The sequence below is a fragment of the Sorex fumeus genome, unplaced genomic scaffold (assembly GCF_029834395.1).
Source record: "Sorex fumeus unplaced genomic scaffold, SorFum_2.1 ptg000128l, whole genome shotgun sequence".
Classification (NCBI taxonomy): domain Eukaryota; kingdom Metazoa; phylum Chordata; class Mammalia; order Eulipotyphla; family Soricidae; genus Sorex; species Sorex fumeus.
Window position 1 is genome coordinate 13268703 of NW_026606185.1, and position 19241 is coordinate 13287943.

Consider the following 19241-nt stretch of genomic DNA (forward strand, 5'->3'; position numbering starts at 1 on the left):
TGAATTCTGGGTCTTTGCCAGATGCCATTCTGAGTCTCCTGAGGCAGCCGCTCAGCTCTGATTCTGCCAAGTGGAGGTGGTCAGCCCCTTGGCCCCAGAAGCACTTGGAGGAACTGACTCAAGGCTGGGAAGGCTCCACGGCACTCTTGGTTCATTTTGAGTTCATGGAGTCAGCAGCCTCAGTGGGAGAGATGGACCCAGGGGAGGCTGAGCTGTTCAGACCGCAGGGAGGCAGAGAGCACTCAGGAGAGTCCCAAGGCCAGGCTCCTCGGGAGACATAGTCACAGGAGCAGAGCTGGTAGCAGTGGGAGCTGATAGTCTCTAGTGTCACCTGGCTCTAGAGGTGTCTGGATTGGGGTGGAGAGTGAGCAGGGAGTTCTAAGCTCAGCAAATCGGTCTGCAGGGCCCGTTGAACATGTGTAAGTGATAGAGACCCCCCTCATGCCCCCTGGAATCCCTGCATAGGTTCCAGTGGGCACAGATAGTGCATCTGTCACTGACAAATATGCAGTGGGGACTTTTCTCCAACTCCACCTACCCAGTGGAGGCAAGCTGGGTCATACCCGCATAGTTTCTTAGGGTCCATGTGCTATTGCTTTTAATCATATCTGGCTTGCTCAGGACTTCCTCCTGGCTCTGCATGCAAGAGTCACACCTGGCGGGTTCACAGGACCATAAGGGATGCTGGGGATCCAACCTCGGTCAGCCGGGTGCAAGAAAAATGCCCTACCCGCTGTACTATTGCTTCAGCCTGGTCTATGACCTAGTACATGGCCCAAGACTGAAGGGTCAGTTTGTGAGGCTGGGGAAACAGTGGTTTAGTTTTCTTGTGGAAATTACCAGGAGGAATGGAATTGCACATTCTATTCTTCACTTTCATATTTTGGGTTGGGGGCCACACCCACAGGCTACTCCTGGCTCTATGCTCGAAGATGGAAGTGTAACTACTGGAGTTGCTCAAGGGCCATGTACGGTAGGGAATAAAACCAGGGCCATCTGAGTGCAAGGAAAGCACCTTTAGCCCTGAACTATCTCCAACTCTGCTTCCTACTCTTTTGCAGAAAGTATTTAGATAGTCAGGGGGACAAGCCACAACAAGGCATAATAAACACATCTGCTGCCCACATGGAGATACTGCAACTTGCAAGTAATTATTTAAGAACCCTCTTCCTGCTTCTTCTCTGACCCCTCCCCCCCACCATCAACTAACAGTTCTTAAACGAATAACACTAACCACAAAATCAGGGTTTCTGGCAGATGTTGGCAGGCTATACTGTACTTACCTGGTCTGTGGGTGTGTAGTCCACCAAGCTGACACTGTCGATTCTCTCCAGGAAGCTGGAAAGAGAGCAGCACATGTTCAGAAGCCTTCTAAGGTATGCTCTGTTCACTCCTGTGCAGTGAACAGGGGCCGCGAGGGAGGCTAAGTTCCCACTTTCTTTTCTGGGCATGAATCTACTTTTGGAGTGTCCTGTTCTCATGGAGCTAAGGTTGGGTTCACACTTGTTTTTCTCCCTCTTTCTCTTGCTGGAAAGAGGGGCAGGGCTGAGGGAAGGGAAAGGGGCCTGCTCCTGCAAGGCCCGGCTACGGGAGGGCAATGCCAATGCCAATCGAGGGAGAGATGCCCTGTTAGTCTATTAGTGCAAGTTCCTAATAAGCTCCTGGAGATGTGTGTGTGTGTGTGTGGGGGGGGGTGTTGCCAGGTCTGGTCTGTATGGGTACCTGGCAGGTCTAAGAAGTGTCAGATTGAGGACTGCTCCTCTCAGCAGTCTGAGGAGCGCCATGAACAGAGGGCAGGAGCACTAAAGCAAGGAATCACACGGTCTCTGCTAGCGGGAGGAGTCTAAAGCTATGGGGCACTTCTGACTCTAGCTCTCTCTTTGCTGAATCATCCCCTTCTCGCCCAAGTGCAGAGCTCATGCTGTCTGTCCACTTCTGCAAACTGCTTAAGAAAAAACTCAACTACAGTAAAAGTTGGGAAGGCCAGAGGGTGTTTTTACACGCTGCTCCTTGCCAGGTTCGCTGCACATTCCCTGGGAAAGCATAGCTTCATAAGCTTCTCAGCATGCAGATCCCTCGCCCAGTAGGACAAGAAGCTGCATCCCCACGTGTTGCATAACATTGGTTTGTCCCTGCTCCTCCCATTGGGAGCTTAGGTTGAATTACTCCTGTAACTGCTCCTGAGGCACACCCAATTCCATCAGGCACTAATCATCCTATATTGCTTTTGTCTTTTCTTTGTGTCCTTTGCATGATTTAGCAATGTCCTTTTTGTATAGACACAGGAAGATAGTTGATGCTGTGCTTTTGTTACTTGGGAGTTGATTGAATCCAAATAATATTTACTCCTGGGCATCCATCATATTTACTTGACTTAAGCCTCAGTTGCCCTTACTTCCTAACACCCCCAAAAGAAGGGTCCCAGTGAGGGATAAGGATGAACCCAGAGCAAGCTGTAAGCTACCCTGGCATCGAAAAGGGACAAGCTAAGTGCCATAAGAAGTATAATAAATTAAAAGCATGGTCATGGAACAAACTATCATGTCCCAAAAAGAAGTAACTGAATAACCCTCTTGAGGTTAGGAAATACTAACTTGGCCTGAGGACAGTAGTCTGGGATATATAATGAAATGTCCCTAGGAAAAGCCAACCTTTAAGCTTAATATATCTCTTGCTTAATATATCGCTTACTGTGTTCATACAAAATGACTTGAAATATTAGTAAGAAGTAAATTTATTATGATTGTTTAAATGGATTACTAGCTGAGGAAAAGAGAAAGCAATACACCCTAGATGAACTCCTACCCTTGAGCAGATCTCCTAGTAATCTAGTGTGTAGAACCCTCAGATGAGTTCTTGTTCTTGAGTTAATCTTCTGGAACTTCCCCTGAACAAGGGACTTTACATCTGTTTGTTGTTATGACAATGTTCAACCCCATCTGTGTGTACCCCCATATGATTTCTACATAACTATGCTATAAGGGGAGAGAAGGAATGATGTTGGGGGAAAGGGAGAAATGCTGACACTGTAAACAGGGAGAAATATGTGTAAGAGAAAAGTAAGGAGAATAAAGCTGTAAAGATGAGGATGATAATTAATAAACACTCACTGACTACCAACCAGCCTGGCGCCCTATTCCCAGTTCTTCATCTGTCCATTACCCTGGGCTGGCCAGAGGCAGTCCTCAGCCATCGAAAGCTCATGCTTCATTTACCCACACTGTTTTGAAACTCACACCCACGGGCTCCTGTTCTTCTCCCATGGTCATTCAACGAGAAGACACCAAGCTCCCTCTTTTATGTATAACATCAAGCTATCAATCTCTGTGAATTGGCCTTTGGTTCCACTATCATTTGCATTTCCAACTGTTCCCAAGGAAACCTATTTTGCTGTGAAAAAACTGGTTGATTCCCTTTCTGTCTCTCCCTCTCTGTCTCTGTCTCTCTGTCTCTTTCTCTCTCTCTCTCTCTCTCTCTCTCTCTCTCTCTCTCTCTCTCTCTCTCGATGGGGGAAGGCCTGTGCCTGGCAGGACTCAAGGGTTATTCCTGGCTTTGCACTCAGGAATTACCCCTGGTGGTGCTTGGGGGACCATACAGGATGCCAGGTATCAAACCTGGGTTGGTGGCATGCAAGGTAATTGCCCTACCTACTATCGGTCTGACCCTTGTTTCTTTTTAGAAATAATTATTTATAATACACGCTATATGGGCTTCCCTCAGAAATGCTTGGCATGGAAATGGGGCCTGATGCTTGGGTCCTGCAGGGACACCTGATTTTGGGGACCCAAAGCAGGTCCTCACATCCCTGATATATGCTCTTCCACTTGAAATGATGCCCTGACCTCCACTGACTAGGATTTTGTTTTTAAAAACTTTTCTATTTTTTTGGACCACACCTAGCTGTGCCCAGAGTATACTTCTGACTCTGTTCTCAGGGATGTCTGCTGGTGGGACTCAGGGTACCACATGGGTGCTGGAGTTGAATCATGCCAGCTGTGTGCTCTGTGTCTGCTTTCCACAACCTTTTTTGTTTGTTTTCGGGCCAAATCTGGCAGTGATCGATCCTGGTTCTGCACTTAGTAATCACTCCTGGTGGTGCTTGGGGGACCATATGGGATGGGGATCAAACCCTGGTTGGCCACATGCAAGGCAAGCACCCTACTCGCTGTACTATTGCTCTGGCGCCCTGTAACTTTGTTTTAAAGATCAATACAACTCATCTAAAATAGCACCCTTGTCCACGTTCATACACTCCTTTAATTTTTTTTAAAAAAGCACTTAATTGACCTGTTATTTTATATTTGATTAGCTTTGTGTTATTTGACTCTTCCTCCAAAATTTAAGACCCACGGGGCAGGTTACTGCTGGGGATGTGTGTATCCCCAGCAGAGAGCACAGGCCTAGCCCCCAACGTCTGTCAGATGAACGGCTGTCCGCTCCCTTCTTTCTCTGGCAGCTGAGAGCAATAAGTGAACTGAGTAGCCCACAAGAGCTCAGGGACAGAGCCCTTGCAGATAGGAGAGGTGTGAAAGGACAACTAGTACCCATGGGCCCCTTCCATGGGCAGCGGGGGCTTTGTTCAGGGAGCAGAGTTCAGAGTGGCCCAGGCTCCTTGATTCCCTGCAAAGTTAAAGGTAACCCTTAGTGAGTCAGCTGGGGGCCTGGTGCAGAGAACCTCTTGCTGACTGCATCCACCAGAAGCAGCTGCTTCAGACCCAGGGCTTGAAGCCGCACCCCACCTGCCCCAGGGGAGTGTAGGCAGGGCCCTTGGAATAGCTGCTCCTAGGAACCTCCTTTCAGAGACCCAAGCAGTGGGAGCAGCCACAAGAATGAGGCCTGGCCAGTTGGAAGACCAGGCCCAGCCCACCTGAGGGGAATGTGGGTCTCCTAGGAGGGGGAGACATGGTGCCTTGGGAGATGGCAAAGGCAGGCAGCTGCTCATCCCAGAAGGCAGGGCTGTTGAGGAAGTAGAGGGGCTGCGGCCGCAGGCAGCTCCCCTGTACCCCACAGGAGGTATCCTGCACCCGGTGTGGGAGCTGGTGAACCCTAAGGCAGGGGAACTGGAGAAAAGAGACTCCACCTCTGCTAGTTCTACCAGAGGGGACATACATGGGGGCATGTGCTAGGGTGGCATGTGGCCCTGCCCGGCCCAGCCCTGCCTGGGGCCTGGTGTAAGAATCTGGCACTTGGGTCTTGGCTGTTTTTGGTCAGAGCTGTGAGCATCTAGGAAGTACACTGAAGAAATATATCAGGCAGGAAAAAGGTCAAATAGGAGCACTGGGATGCAGTGACATATTTCTCCTTTCGGAAGGGTGAGAGTGTGTGTGTGTGTGTGTGTGTGTGTGTGTGTGTGGCGGGTGGATACTGCTGGGAGGTGAGCCCAAATACCGTGCAGCAATAAGAATTTGATTCAGAAATGGTCTGCCCTTCTGGCAGGGGCAAATGAGACACTCCAATAAGAAGAGCTAAAAGGGATGGAAAATGAAGCTAAATATGAAATCTCTGGCTATAGTTAAAGTTTAGGAAGCAACTAATTTAAAATAGGATGCAGTTCAGGTGGAGGTAGGTGGGTGCATTGATTCAGATGGTAATAGCTAGTGTTAAGTAGAAACAATGAAATGAGGTTAACAAAAAATACATCAGAAGTGCTTGATTGATGTGATTAAAGACTGCTTCCAAAGGAAACGGTGGGAGTACCTTCCTGAGGACTATTAAAAGCAAATGGTTTTGAGCTGGGGATGCTAAAGGCAAGATGTCAAGTTCTTTTCCCATCCTTAATCTCCAGGATAGAAAGCCCCGAGATTTCCTTCCAGCTCTGGTGTTTAACTCTCTCCCTGAAAGAAATACCCAGGCAGCATCAAGGAATATTTCCCAGAGTATCTTCTGAATTATTGCTAAAGCTGAATGGTATTGAGAATTCGTGGATTTCAAGTTTGGACAGTGAGAAAAATAAAATGAAAATTCACCCCTGAAGGTGCATTTCTTTGAAAGACTCTCTAAGGAATAAAATGAATGTGGAGAGTGGTAGACTTCTATCTGCTTTGACCTTAATCTTTTGGTTCTACTGGCATATTTCCCAGCGTGTAACAGTACTTTCAATTGGGGTTCTTAAGAGAACACATATACAGATGAATTTTAAAATGGTTTTAGAGCAATCGCAAAATCTCATGACTACATTTTAAAGAGTCAGTAGCATTGCCTTCTTAAGTATGCCTGTGAAACTGAAAAATCAACCAGATCTAAGAATAACCCTCCTAGTCAATTCAATCAGACCAGATATGAAATTGCATGACAACACTGAATTACAGTTATTAAATTTCACCCTTTGTGTGAAAACTATAAAAGGTTGAAAGTAATTTACATAAAATTAGTTTATTTTGATTTTTAACATTTCCTGTTATAGCAAAGGAATTCATGCTGGCAGAATTGTTTTTAGTCTCAGAGCCTGAGAGATGGTACAGAGGCTAGGGCACTTGCCTTGCACGTGTCTGATCTGGATTTGATTCCCTGCACCCTACAGGATCTCCCAAGCCTCATTAAAGATTGATCCTTGCTCTTAGAGCCAGAGTTAGCCCTAAGCACATCTGGGTGTTTCCCCCAAACTAAAAAACAAACCAAAAATCCAAGTGATTTTAGTCTCCTTGATTTTAGATCTCCTTTTCAATAATGGTATAAAATAATTCTGAAACAAAACTGAACAAAATGGCTTATTTCTCATCTTTTGTCTGCAGTCCTGCTGAAATAACTCAAAAGTCATCATTCTTCAGGCCCTCGAATTCATCATGAAAAGGGACAAAGAGTCACGAGGGGGAAACAAGAAAACTGGGTCTAAAGAAATAAAATTTAAACCGTTTCACACACAAAAAACCTAGTAATCTGCAAGCCTATTTCCTATGTTAATGGAAATCATGATGTTTGTGTGGAGCGATAGCACAGCGGTAGGGCGTTTGCCTTGCACGCAGCCAACATGACCGACCCGAGTTCGATTCCTCCGCCCCTCTCGGAGAGCCCGGCAAGCTACCGAGAGTATTCGATATGCCAGACACGGTAACAACAAAGTTTCTAATGGAGACGTTACTGGGCCCGCTCGAGCAAATTGATGATCAACGGGAGGGCCTTTACTTTTACTTTATGATGTTTGTGTACATGATGCAAAAACACTGGCGGAAAAGTGTTTCATAGACGGTGCCAAAGAACCAGGTAGTGCGGCATTCCGTGAGCATTCTGCTTAGAGAACTACATCAGAGGAAAATACTGTATGATTGCTCTCATAGGTGCTACTTAGAGAAACAAATGAGTGAGCCTTTTAGACTATGGGACCAAGGACTGGTTACTGGAAGAGAAGACAGGAAGGGAGAGAGGAATACAACAGATAAACGGGGTCAACTGTCTGGTGCAGAAATAAGTGTTCCTCGGTGAGCTTAGTGATTACATGCAGATGATACTTTATAATAATGCCCACCGAAGCATTTATAATACCATGTTACTTTGATAAAAATATTAATAACCACCAAACAAAATCATACCCAGACCCATGGTGCCCTTGGAATCAGCATTTTCGGTGCCTTAGCAACATGTGTTCACATCTAAACTGTGACACTTGGTGCATCTCTCTGTCCCTGTTTCGGCCCCCACGCTCCAGGCTCTGTTCTTCCCTCACCAGCACCTCTTTACTGATGCCTCTGCCTCTGCTTCTTTCCTCAGGGAAAAGCCAGTTTCCAAGTCAGTTTGATTTCTTCTTCACACATTTTTGGGGGGGGGGAGGGTGGAGGAGGATAGTGGAAGGAAGGCTTGGAGTACACCTGGTGGCATTCAGGGGCTACTCCTGGCTCTATGTGCAGGGAACACTCCTGGCAGAGCTTTGGGGCACTGAAGGCTAGAACTGCGAGCAAATCAAGTGCTTAAACCCTTGTACTACCTGTCCAGTTCTGTGCTTCACTCTTGATTGCTTCAAACAAACCTTTCATTACAGTCAAATCCTTAAGTATCTTCTCAAACCTTGGTGTAGTTCCCACTTTTAAAATTTGAAATGCCAGATGAAACCTCTTAGAAGTAGTGAATTCTTGCCACCACTGACACTGCTATCCCGTGCTTAGTGCCTTATGACTCACAGAGGTGGACACACACAGGGTCAAGTGATGTCTCCTGAGCTGCTAGTGGGGACTTTCATGTCTGTGTCCAGTCATGTTCATTTTCCTCTTCCTCTCCCCCCCCCAATATTTAAATTGAATCACCATGAGATACACAGTTGCAAAGTTGTCCATGATCATGTTTCAGTCATACAGTGTTCCAACCAATATTCTATTTCCCTCCTGCCACCCCTCCCCAGCCTGCTCTATGGCAGGCACTTTTCTTTTCTCTCTCCTCCCTCTCTCTCTCTCCACCTCTCTTCTCCCCCTTTCCTTTTGGGCATTATGGTTTCCAGTATAGGTACTGAAAGGTTACTGTGTGTATCCTTTTATCTCCTCTCAGCACTCAGTTCTCTACAGTGACCATTTTCTTTCTTTCTTTTTTAAAATTGAATCACCATGAGATACAGTTACAAGCTTTCATGTTTGAGTTACAATCACACAATGATCAAACATTCATCTCTCCAACAGTGTGTATTCCCTATCACCAATCTCCCCAGTATACCCCCACCCTCCTTTCCCACCCTCCCTCCCCCTGCCTCCATGGCAGACAGTTTCCCCCATACTCTCTACTTTTGGGCATTATGGTTTGCAATACAGATACTGAGAGGTTACCATGTTTGGTCCTTTATCTACTTTCAGCACATATCTCCCATCCCAATCGATCCCTCCAACGATCATTGTCTTAGTGATCTCTTCTCTATTCCAGCTACCTTCTTCCCCTGCTCATCAGGCAGGCTTTCAACTATGGAGCAATATGACCCTTGTATCTACTGTCTTTGACTGTCAGTCTCATGTTATGTTATTTTATATTCCACAAATAAGTCCTTCTATGTCTGTCCCTTTCTTTCTGACTCATTTCACTTAGCATGATACTCTCCATGTAGAATGACCATTTTCAACTATCGTTGTCATAGTGGTCCATTTTCCATCCTAAATACCCATCCCCTTTTTCCTTCCAATTATAGCAAGTTGCAACCATGGACCAATCTTCCCAGCCCTTGTTTCTACTGTCCTTGGGTATTAGTCTCACATGATTTTTTTCCCCACAAATGAATGTGATCATTATATCTCTCTCTCACTCATTTCACTCAGCATGATACTCTTTATGTCCATCCATTTATCCACCACCTTTCTCTTTATGAGATTGACACTTACCTAACTACACTAGCATTGAAGGCAGACAAATTTTTGTTTTAAAGGAAAACATGAATTCATTGTTGAAAAAGTACAAACTCCCTTAGCAAGCTGGGAGTAAATTCCTTTTTTTTTTTTTTTTCCTTTTTGGGTCACACCTGGCAATGCACAGGGTTTACTCCTGGCTCTGCACTCAGAAATTACTCCTGGCAGTGTTCAGAGGACCATATGGGATGCTAGGAATCGAATCTGGGTCAGCAGCATGCAAGGCAAACCCCCTAACCACTGTGCTATCGCTCCAGCCCCAAATTTCTTAATCTAGTAGAGGGCAAGCGACTTTGAATCCTCTTGAAAGAAACCTCCCAGAGTCAGCATCTACACATCTTAGTCTAAATTTTAGTTCATCTGTGTAAACACCGCTGAACTCTTGGTCCCAACACAGCAAGGGCCAACACTGATGTAGAGGTATGACCCCGAAGAAAAGGATAGGGTGCTGTAGGCATCTAACAGTGTTTAGGCCAAATACCCCTTGTCCCCATCTCATTGCTGTGGACATGGTTGGCTGCGATTTTCAGGGTGAGGACATCCCATCTTCATCCCACTAAAGGTGACAGGGCACCACACCCAGTTAGGCATCAGTGGGGCCTATAGTGCAGCCCATCCTCTAGCTGGAGGAAAACTCAGGTAAGCCAGGCATTCTGTGAGTTCTGCTTGTTGATTTAAGAAAGTCAAATGCGAGATGGTGTTCAAAGGGTGGAGCGCATGCCTAAAATGCACAAGGTCCTGTGTTCGATAACTAGTGCTACAAGTTTCCCTGACCACTGCGTGGGGTGACCCTGGAGGCTCCCAGTACCTCTGGGCTGCAGTGTATGGCAGGGCCTAGTACTGATCCATGAGGCCAACAGCACCAGGCCCCACATCTTTAAAGGATTTGCTTCCCTATTACTGTTGTGTGTGGTCCCTTGGCAAATAAGTTACAGGGGCCTCTTCATCAGTTTAATGTCTACCGGTGTGTAACTTTTCCAGCCCTAAGTACTTACTTTTTTTTTTTTTTTTGGGGGGGGGGCACACCTGGTGACACTCAGGATTTACTCCTGGCTCTGTACTCAGGAGTTGTTCCTGGCAGTGCTCAGGGGACCGTATGGGATGCTGGGGATGGAACCTGGTTGGCGTGTGCAGGGAAAGTACCCTACCTGCTGTTCCACTGCCCCAGCTCTTAATCTTTACTAATGTTGGGAGTTTAGGACTTGGGTTACAGAAACACACCTAAGGGAGTGCTGAATCACAGAGGAATTTAGTATGGAAAGTCCCTCCTCTGATTTATCTAAGACTGTCTGGCTGATCCTAAGCCTACTCAGTTAATAAAGTTAGTCTTTTAGGTACGTGTTTCCCAAGAGAAAGACAGCAGAGTTGAATAGTATTGAAACCTGGTAGTGTTTGTCAAAGAGGCACATAAATGCATTACAAGGAAATTTTACTGAGACTGCTCTTCAATACTGCACAAAGTTCTGAACTAAAATAAACTTACCAGTCATAAAATAAACTCAAAGTTTTTCCCTAAATGCCTGTTGGAAATTGTTCCTTTGAGAGCAAGAAATAGGAGAAATAAAAGTAAAAATTATATTAGTTGCTAAATGGAAGATTATTTCATGAGTATGTCTGACATGGATCCTTTTGTAAATGACACATTTTTAGTGTAGAGAACTTTCAGTGAGGAAATAAATCTTGACACAGATAAAGGATTATAAGGCAGCATTGGCAAGGATATCTAGAAATATTCATGAGAACTAAACAGAAATTCAGATGGTTAAGGGTGAATTTTAAAAATACCTTTTGTTTCAATGTAACAAATCTCCCTAAATTTTTCTTAGCCTTTTAAACAGGATGTACACTCAAATGCAATAATGTATCATTGAAAATGGTTTATTTGACACTTTTGTGATTTACATCTCAGCATTTCATTAACTTCAAAAGTAAGGAATTAATTCATGGGCCTGGTATGCTTTTGAAAATAATATTTATGGTCTGTAAAAATGTACATTCATATAGATCAAAATGAACATATATTAAGAAAGGTCAAGCATATTCAAGCATTGTTCAATCTCACAAAATATATTCACTTTGTTGGGAATATTTTTACTATAAAAGGATCAGTTTAACAAAGGGTTCAGCACTAAGCAATTTTAAAGTTGTAATTTTTTTAAAGTGTAGACGAGTTATTACACACGCTATTCTACAGCTGTCTCTGTGTAACCACAGGAATAGATGAGACACTCAAGGTGGGGAAATTCTAGAAATTAAATGACAAAGTTGGGCAGATTAACAACACGTGCCTTACAAGGAAGATTCTGGAATATCCAGTCTGCTGTAAAGACACTTAAATATGAAGGTCAGTCCTCATCTGCATATATGTGTTCTATTTTTTTTCACTCACTCAAAACATGTAATAATGAATTCTTGGTTACGAATCTTTTCAAGGGCTTGTGGAATGCCAATAATTATTTCCTGAAACACCAGAAATCTTACAGTGAAGGAAAGGACGGTTTAAAAGAAATTAAGTATTTAATTTAGGTTAAGATACTTGCTGAGGCAAAAGTAAATCTCTGTTAACCTTGAAAAAGTGATAGCCTTGCTTTTTAGCCAAAGAATAGAAGCTGCCACTCCTATAGAGAGGGGAACACAACTGGGCTCTGGCTTATGTCAAGGCCTGCTGTCCAATCCTGTCCTTATCCTCTTTCCCACTGGCTGCTGCTTTTAATTATTCTCATGGCAAAGAAAAACACTCAAATATATATTCCTATGGTTTTTAAAGCACTATTGCTTTAAGACAAATGCAAGTAATTAGAACTTAAAAATAATGGTTCTAATTTTCTGTTCACTTTTAGTTGCCACAATCAAAACAAAACAAAACTTACACACATGCGCGCACACACACACACACACACACACACACACACACACATACACGGAGTTCTGGGAATTTCTTAAACCAACCAACAGTTCTTTGGCAATGTTAGAGTGAGTAAATCCATGCTAGCTAACATACTTTAGGATGTAATTCAAGTGTTGAAATATGAAAATAACAAGAAATACTACCATTTGAAAGAAATGGTGGTCACATTACAGTCTGTCTTTCGAGAAACTCTTTAGATAATAAAAACTGCAAGTGAGTGAAGTTTTCCTTAAAATAAATGGGAACTAGGTGGCATTTTCCAGTTATTAAAAAAAAATCCACAACACAAAAAATTTATAGACCATATGCATACAGTGAGTATTAAATAAGTGTCCAAGTTTTAGTTTGCTAGTTCAGATCAACAATCAATTGCAGCTTCAATCTGATGTCAATAAACAACACAGGAAATTCCATTAAATAACGAAGTAATCATTTTCTTCCCTTTAATAGTTATGTACCATTTGTCAGTTTTAGATATTACCGAGTAAAATAAATGAAAAAAAAAAGCACTTAAATTAGAGCAGAAAACAGAATACAGAGGAAACAAGCGTTTCGACCAGATTTTTGGGAAGAGATTCATATACACTTAATTAGCTTTTCAAAAGGTAGCTAGAAAAATACACATCACAACCCATAGAGAACTTAAGAATCCGAGGAGAGTGGAGAGAGCCGGGAGGAGCTCCGTAACGACCCGGAGCGCACTGTAAACCCGAAGGCAGCAGCGTCTTCGGTCGGGAGCCTCTTCTAGCACTGGGCTCCGCCCGGCGGCTCCCGGAGTGCGCTGCCCGCTCCCGGCGCGGGGGCGGCGACGGTCATTACACCTGGTCGCGGAGGCGGGCCAGTCTCTGGGACAGCTCGTCCTGTTCGGCCGAGGCCACGCTGGTGCCCACCGAGCCGGTCTGGCCCTGCGGCAGCTCCATGTTGAGGTCGAGGCCTGCCTCGTCTGCCATCTCCTGGAGCAGCATATCCACCTGGTTCTGGGGAGTGGTCAGCGTCGTGGTGCTGCTCATCGTGTCCTCCATCTGCTGCGTTTGGACGTCCAGCGTCTCAAACTGGTGCTCGAACTTGTCCATGAGGGCGGAGATCTTCTCCAGGTTCATGGTCTTCAGCGTCGCGTCCATGGACTTGACCACCCCGGCCATGGACTTGGTCACCTTGCCCATCGTCACGGCCGTCTGGACGCGGGCGGCCACGGCGTCCACGCGCGCGCTCATGCGCAGGAAATTCACCGCCTGGTTCTTCTGGCGGATGGCGTTCTCGGCGTGGATGCGCGCCACTTCCATGTTGCCCTTCTGGATGGCCTTCTTGATCTTGGCCTTCTCCGCCTTCTCCTCCTTGTCGCATTTCTTGGCGCTGCGGCTCAGCTCTTTGGCCGCAAACTTGAGGTTGAACAGGTGTTTCTCCATGTTGGACATGGTCGGGGGGCCCGGAGTGGGCGGCTGGCCTGGGGCGCCGAGAGCCGGGACTGGCAGGACCGCTCCCCGCGGCCGCGCCTTTGTTTTGCTCCCGCTTCCTGTTTCGGCCGCGGCGGCGCGGGGATGACGTCAGAGAGCCGCGCCGGGCGGGGCCCCTGGGGCGGAAGTCGCGGGAGGGCGGGGCCCCGGGGAGCGGCGGGAGGCGGCGCCTGGGCAACGTCAGAGCGCCGCGCCGGGCGGGGGCCCCGGGATGGAAGTTGCCGGAGGAGGGGACCCGGGGAGCGGGGGTGGCGGGAGACTGGGGGGGGGGGGGCCCATACCCAATCCCCCCAACTCCCCGTTCTCTTTCTCTGGTTGGACGGGGCGGCGTGGGCGCCGTCAGGGGCTCCTCCCAGGTCAGTGCTCTGGGAGGCCTTAACGGCTCCTGTTGCACGGGCTGGGGTCGCTCCGGAGCTCCCTCCCGTCCTCACCCCGGTTTTGGGGTGTAAACGAATGAGGTCATTCAAACTGCGTGCTGGCAGCCCCTCTGATCCCCGGAGCAGCGCCAGGGTGTGGCCCCAGTACCGAACACCAACAGTACCCCCGCTGCAGCCCACACTCGGCTCCTCGGCCCCGGCCCGCTGGAGGAGGTGGGGTAGTGTTTGCTCCGCAGGCTTCGGGGGCTCTGGCCAGGCGCAGAGGAACACCTGCTGCACGCCATCGCGGGCTTGATTGGCATGGCTAGCTTCCATTTTCTCTGGGGTACCTGGGTCATCAGACGTATTAGGAAACAAAATGCGAGTTGTAGCCTTGGCCCTGGTGGGATTCTGGACTGCAGTCTCTGGTTACAGAGAATGAAAATACCTTTAAAACCGTTCACCACCTCCTGGCTGGCTATGGCTAGAAGTTCAGCTTCTAGGTGATTTAAGTCACTGTCACGCCAGATTCTAAGGTGGTTTAGGAATAAAAAGTCCCATCTTTGCTGACATGATTCTCCCTTTGATGTTTTATAAATATCCAAGAATCTTCACTCACAGTTAAGTCTGACAGGTTAAATTGTCACTTTAAATTATGTAGGCAGAGCATGGCGAAGTATTGGGACCCACATTCACTGGCTTACATCAAAACTGTCACTGTGTATTATAATCTTAAAAAAAAAATGCAGGCTTTCAAATTGCGGCATTGTGTGCTGAAGCTTTTTCTTTCAGGCCGAACTCAGGTAGTGGAATAACAAAATATCAGAAGGTCCAATCTGGGCCATGAATGTGGCTGAAAATGAATGCCCTGAGCTAATTTTGCTTGGAGGTAATTTTAGTCTGGTGTTTCATCATCGTCTTGGCCTCCTCTGATAATGTGCCGCCATTCTTGGGCAACGAAGAAGTGCTGCTGTCATGTGTGCCTCCTAAAACACAGCTCTGACTATGTCTTTCTTTACTCCAAAACCGGCATAAAGGCTGAGCTCTACGTGGCACATGGAACCTCACACTGAACCTTTCTTCTTTTACTGCCAGGCAAAGCAGACCAAAGCAAAGAAGCTGAGCAGCATTTGTTCACCAAATCAGGGGGATGAGGCGCCATATTCCTCTCATGGTGGACACTGTTCCTGCTATCAGGCCTTGCTGCCATGACTTGCATCTCTTATAGCTCTGCCTGCTGAGACCCTACCCAGACTCAAAAAGCTTACCACCACCTCCAGGATGCCTTCTAGGACACCCTTCTCTGTGCTGCCCCCACCTGCAATTTCTGTCCTAGCACCTGGAGCAAACCACTTGGCCTGGGGTCTCTTGGTAGAGGTCGCCTATTATGTTGTGAACTCTCTGGGAGGAGAGCAGTTACTCCTTTTGCCCTGTGGGACCCAGCACACACTTTGCATAGGTGGTGCATTCAACATCACTTTGCTGAACTGCATAGCAGCTGAGTGGTGCAAGTATGTTACTCAAGTTAGTTGAGATTATATTCTATATTTTCTTTCGAACTAATAGAACTAGGTCACACCAGACATTTCTAGGAATAATATCGACCAATGAAAGTGAAGAAAGTCTGGAGTGGAGCTCTTGTTTCTAACCCCAACTCTGTTTATTCTCTGTCCCACTCATTCCAGGGTTTGCCCTGCCATCTGCAAACCAGTTCCTTGACCTGACTCTGTCACTGTCACTGTCCTCCCATTGTTCATCGATTTTGCTCGAGCGGGCCCAGTAACATCTCCATCCTGAGACTTGTTACTGTGTTTAGCATATTGAATATTTCACGGGTAGCTTACCAGGCTTTGCCGTGCGGCCGAGAAACTCTCGGTAGGTTGCTGGGCTCTCCGAGAGGGGAGGAGGAATCGAACCCGGCTTGGCCGGGCCGGCTGCATGCAAGGTAAATGCCCTACCACTGTGCTGTTGCTCCAGCCCCCTGACTCTGTTTTGTCTTTGATTGTTTAATGACAAATTGGAATGAAATGAGTTGGTCTGAGACTCTGGCCTACAGACCTTATATAGTAGGGAAAGCACAGCAACACACAGGACCCTGGCTGGCCAACACTCGTCTGCCCTGTGTGGGAAACAGGACTCTCTGGCCAGAGCAGGAACCAGGACCATAGCACTGGAGGCATCCCCCTACGTAGCACGATTACAAGGTAAATTTCCTTTGTTCTATTATATGATGACTGAGCTGTTAATAAGCGACAAGGCAAGGTTGTTAAGTTAAATCCCTGAAGCTATCTTTTTAAACATTATTTTTTGAACAATAGCACCAATATTATTTTACTTTTGTTTTCTGAGCCGCGCCTGGATATGCTATTATTCCTGCAGTGCTTAGGAGACCATATGCAGTGATAGGGATTGGAACTGATAACTATTGCAAGCAAAGCAAGCAAGTGCTATCACTCCAGCCCAGTATCATTGTTTTATACTTGCGTACCGCTACACCATGCTCACCACCAAAGTTCCAAGGCCCCTCCAGCATTATCTCAAGGTCTCCTACCCCATTAGCAGCCCAGATCATACACAGTTCTATTGACAATATCTCAAGATTGTTTCCAATGGGGACTGGCTAGTTCCGTGCTAGTCTCATTTTTCACTTCCTTATACTCAGCATAGGAGTGTTTGTTCTTTGTTTTAGACTCACTTCACTCAGCATGATTTCCTCCAGTTCCATCCAAGTTGCAGCAGACTACACAATTTCATCTTTTCCACCGCTGAGTAGTATTCCACTGCACATGCACACCACACCTACTGTTGGGCACTTGGATTGTTTCCAGATCTTGGCTATTGTTAATAATGCTGTAATGAATATAGATGTATGTATACATCTATGTATGTATACATAGAGGTCCTTTCTGATCAGTGCTTGGGATAGATACCCAGGAGATGATGTACAGGCTTATATGGCAGTTCCAGTCTTTATTTTTGGGAGAAACTTCCAAACTGTTTCCCAAAGAGTCCCAGGCAGGCAACAATCTGAGCCGTCTCTGCACCAGCACTTATTGTTCTCAGACTTTTGATAAAGATCATGCTTGCTGGCGTGTGGGGATATTTCCTTGTCATTTTGATTTGCATTCCTCTGATGATTAGTGATGTGGCCATTTTTTTCCATATGCCTGTTTGCCATCTTTTTGTTATCTTTGGCCTCTCCTTTTCCCATTTATTTTCGGGGGGTGGGGGCGTACATCTGGCGATGCTTTGAAGTTACTCCTAGCTCTGTACTCAGGAATTATTCCTGGCAGTGCTTGGGGGACCACATGTGATTGAACTCGTGTTAGCCACATGCAAGGCAAAAACACCCTACCTGCTATACTATTGCTCCTGCTTTCTTTTCTCAATCTTGAATGGGGCTATTTGTTTTGTTGTTAAGCTTTGCGAATGCCCTTTAGATCTTGACCCTTTAGATTTGGTAGCAAATATGCACACATCACACAACAGAAAAAGGTGCTAAAATCCAAGAGAGTGGTAGCTACTTCTTTAAATGAGAGCAGGTTGCTGTTCTGGCTAGTCAGACAGTCCAGAAAACTGGGCAAAGTCCCAGGACCCCTACTTTCTGACAGCAGGACAGAATGGTAACCCCAAGAGTCTAGTGGAGCCTTGGCAGCTCATTCCTTGTTCTGGGGAATCCTGCTTGCTCCTGAAAACCCTGTGGTCCTCTGTGTGATCTAGATAGCAACTCTCATTTTCACATTTCCATATCAAAGTTCTAGAATCTCTGAGTTCCACGATGTCCCATAGACTCCTGCCTCTCAAGCACTAATCTGTGGCACAAGATGTGTGAGCAGCTCCTCACCATTGCCTGCCTTGTTCCCAAACCTGCTCATCCCCATTTCCGCATGGGCACCTCTACTCTCGGAATTGCTCCAGTAAGAACCTTAACTTTTCGCTTCTCTGCATTCCACCGAGGGGTAACACCTTTCATTTGTTTTCTTTTTCACGCATTTAGGAGATATGTGAAGGTATGTTTTCCACATAGTTTGCAAAGCTACAGTATGTAGGATTTATGAAGGGTTATCAAAGAATTCGGATTGTTCAGGAGAACCTTCTGGTTTTAACTCGAGTATGTAAGACCGTATGCAGTCACTGGATTAGCCAGCAGCTCTCCAGTGGCAGCATCTCATACCACCCTGAGCTGATACACATAGGTCCCCCCCCCCCCGCCCCCAGGACCTGGAAGAAAATTCTCATCAGAATGCCGACATTTTCAGAAAGTCATGAGGCAAACCAATTAAGTTATTTTGGTCATGAGTTTGATCTAGAGCCATCCCAGAGTGGAGTGTGACCTTGGTGGCTCTGTCACTGTGATCCCAGGGCACAGAGATAAAAACATGTAGCCCCTGTCATTGCAGAACAACAACTACAATAAAAAGGAGGGTTTAAAAAATATAGTGGGAAGAAATGTACTTTCATCAAGCCTACTGAACAGTAGTCAGATATGACCTACTTCTTTTCTTTTGCATCAATACAAAAGGTTAAACCTAAGATATCTAAGCAATTCATGTGGTTTGATTTCACTAGAAAAGAATCACTTGCTAAATCGAGAGATCAAAAAATGGCAATAAACTGATAAAAAATAATCTTAGTGTCACACAGTGTGTGGCATTAAACTCTGACTGGAATTTCATAAATAGGTTCTAGTTGCTTGGAAATATGATATGTAGAATTCTCTCTCTCTCTCTCTCTCTCTCTCTCTTTGTCTCTCTCTCTCTCTTTCTCTCTCTCTCTCTCTCTCTCTCTCTCTTTGTTCTAGTTGCTTGGAAATATGATAGCTGAAACTCCCTGTTTCTGTCTGTCTCTCTCAGTTCTTCCTTGCCATGATTTGTATCCATGTCTGTATTTCTGTTGCTTTGTTTAGTAACACAAAGCTAATGTTTCCTTGGATCTTTTAAAATGATGAACTTCAGCTTACTACTCCTACCAGATTCCTGGAAACTTCTCAAACATACTGGGTCTGTTTCTGTAGAATGAATGGATGCTGCAGAAGGAAATGGCAAGAGTCAGATATTCACTGGGGGACAGTTCAGTGACTACACTTGACTACATTATACAGATTATTCTTATATATATATCGATTTTTAATTTAGGAGCAGTTATGAAAAATTATGAGGTACCTTAAATCTTGTGAAATTGCAAAGTTGTTGTCCCTCAAATTATGTTTGAA

At 45.8% G+C, this 19241-nt stretch overlaps 2 protein-coding genes across 3 annotated transcripts in view; both read right to left on the reverse strand.

Annotated features, from left to right (window-relative positions):
• GNAL (G protein subunit alpha L) overlaps positions 1-19241 on the reverse strand; it is a 150441-nt gene that overhangs the window by 11017 nt on the left and 120183 nt on the right. For both annotated transcript variants that reach the window (XM_056137860.1, XM_056137861.1), the window contains exon 6: positions 1284-1338. In XM_056137860.1, the coding sequence (XP_055993835.1) occupies positions 1284-1338 (55 nt within the window). The remainder of the gene's footprint in view (positions 1-1283; positions 1339-19241) is intronic.
• Positions 11267-13761, reverse strand: CHMP1B (charged multivesicular body protein 1B). The gene has a single exon (XM_056137863.1). It carries the CDS (start codon positions 13632-13634, stop codon positions 13035-13037), a length of 600 nt encoding a protein of 199 aa, XP_055993838.1. The 5' UTR covers positions 13635-13761; the 3' UTR covers positions 11267-13034.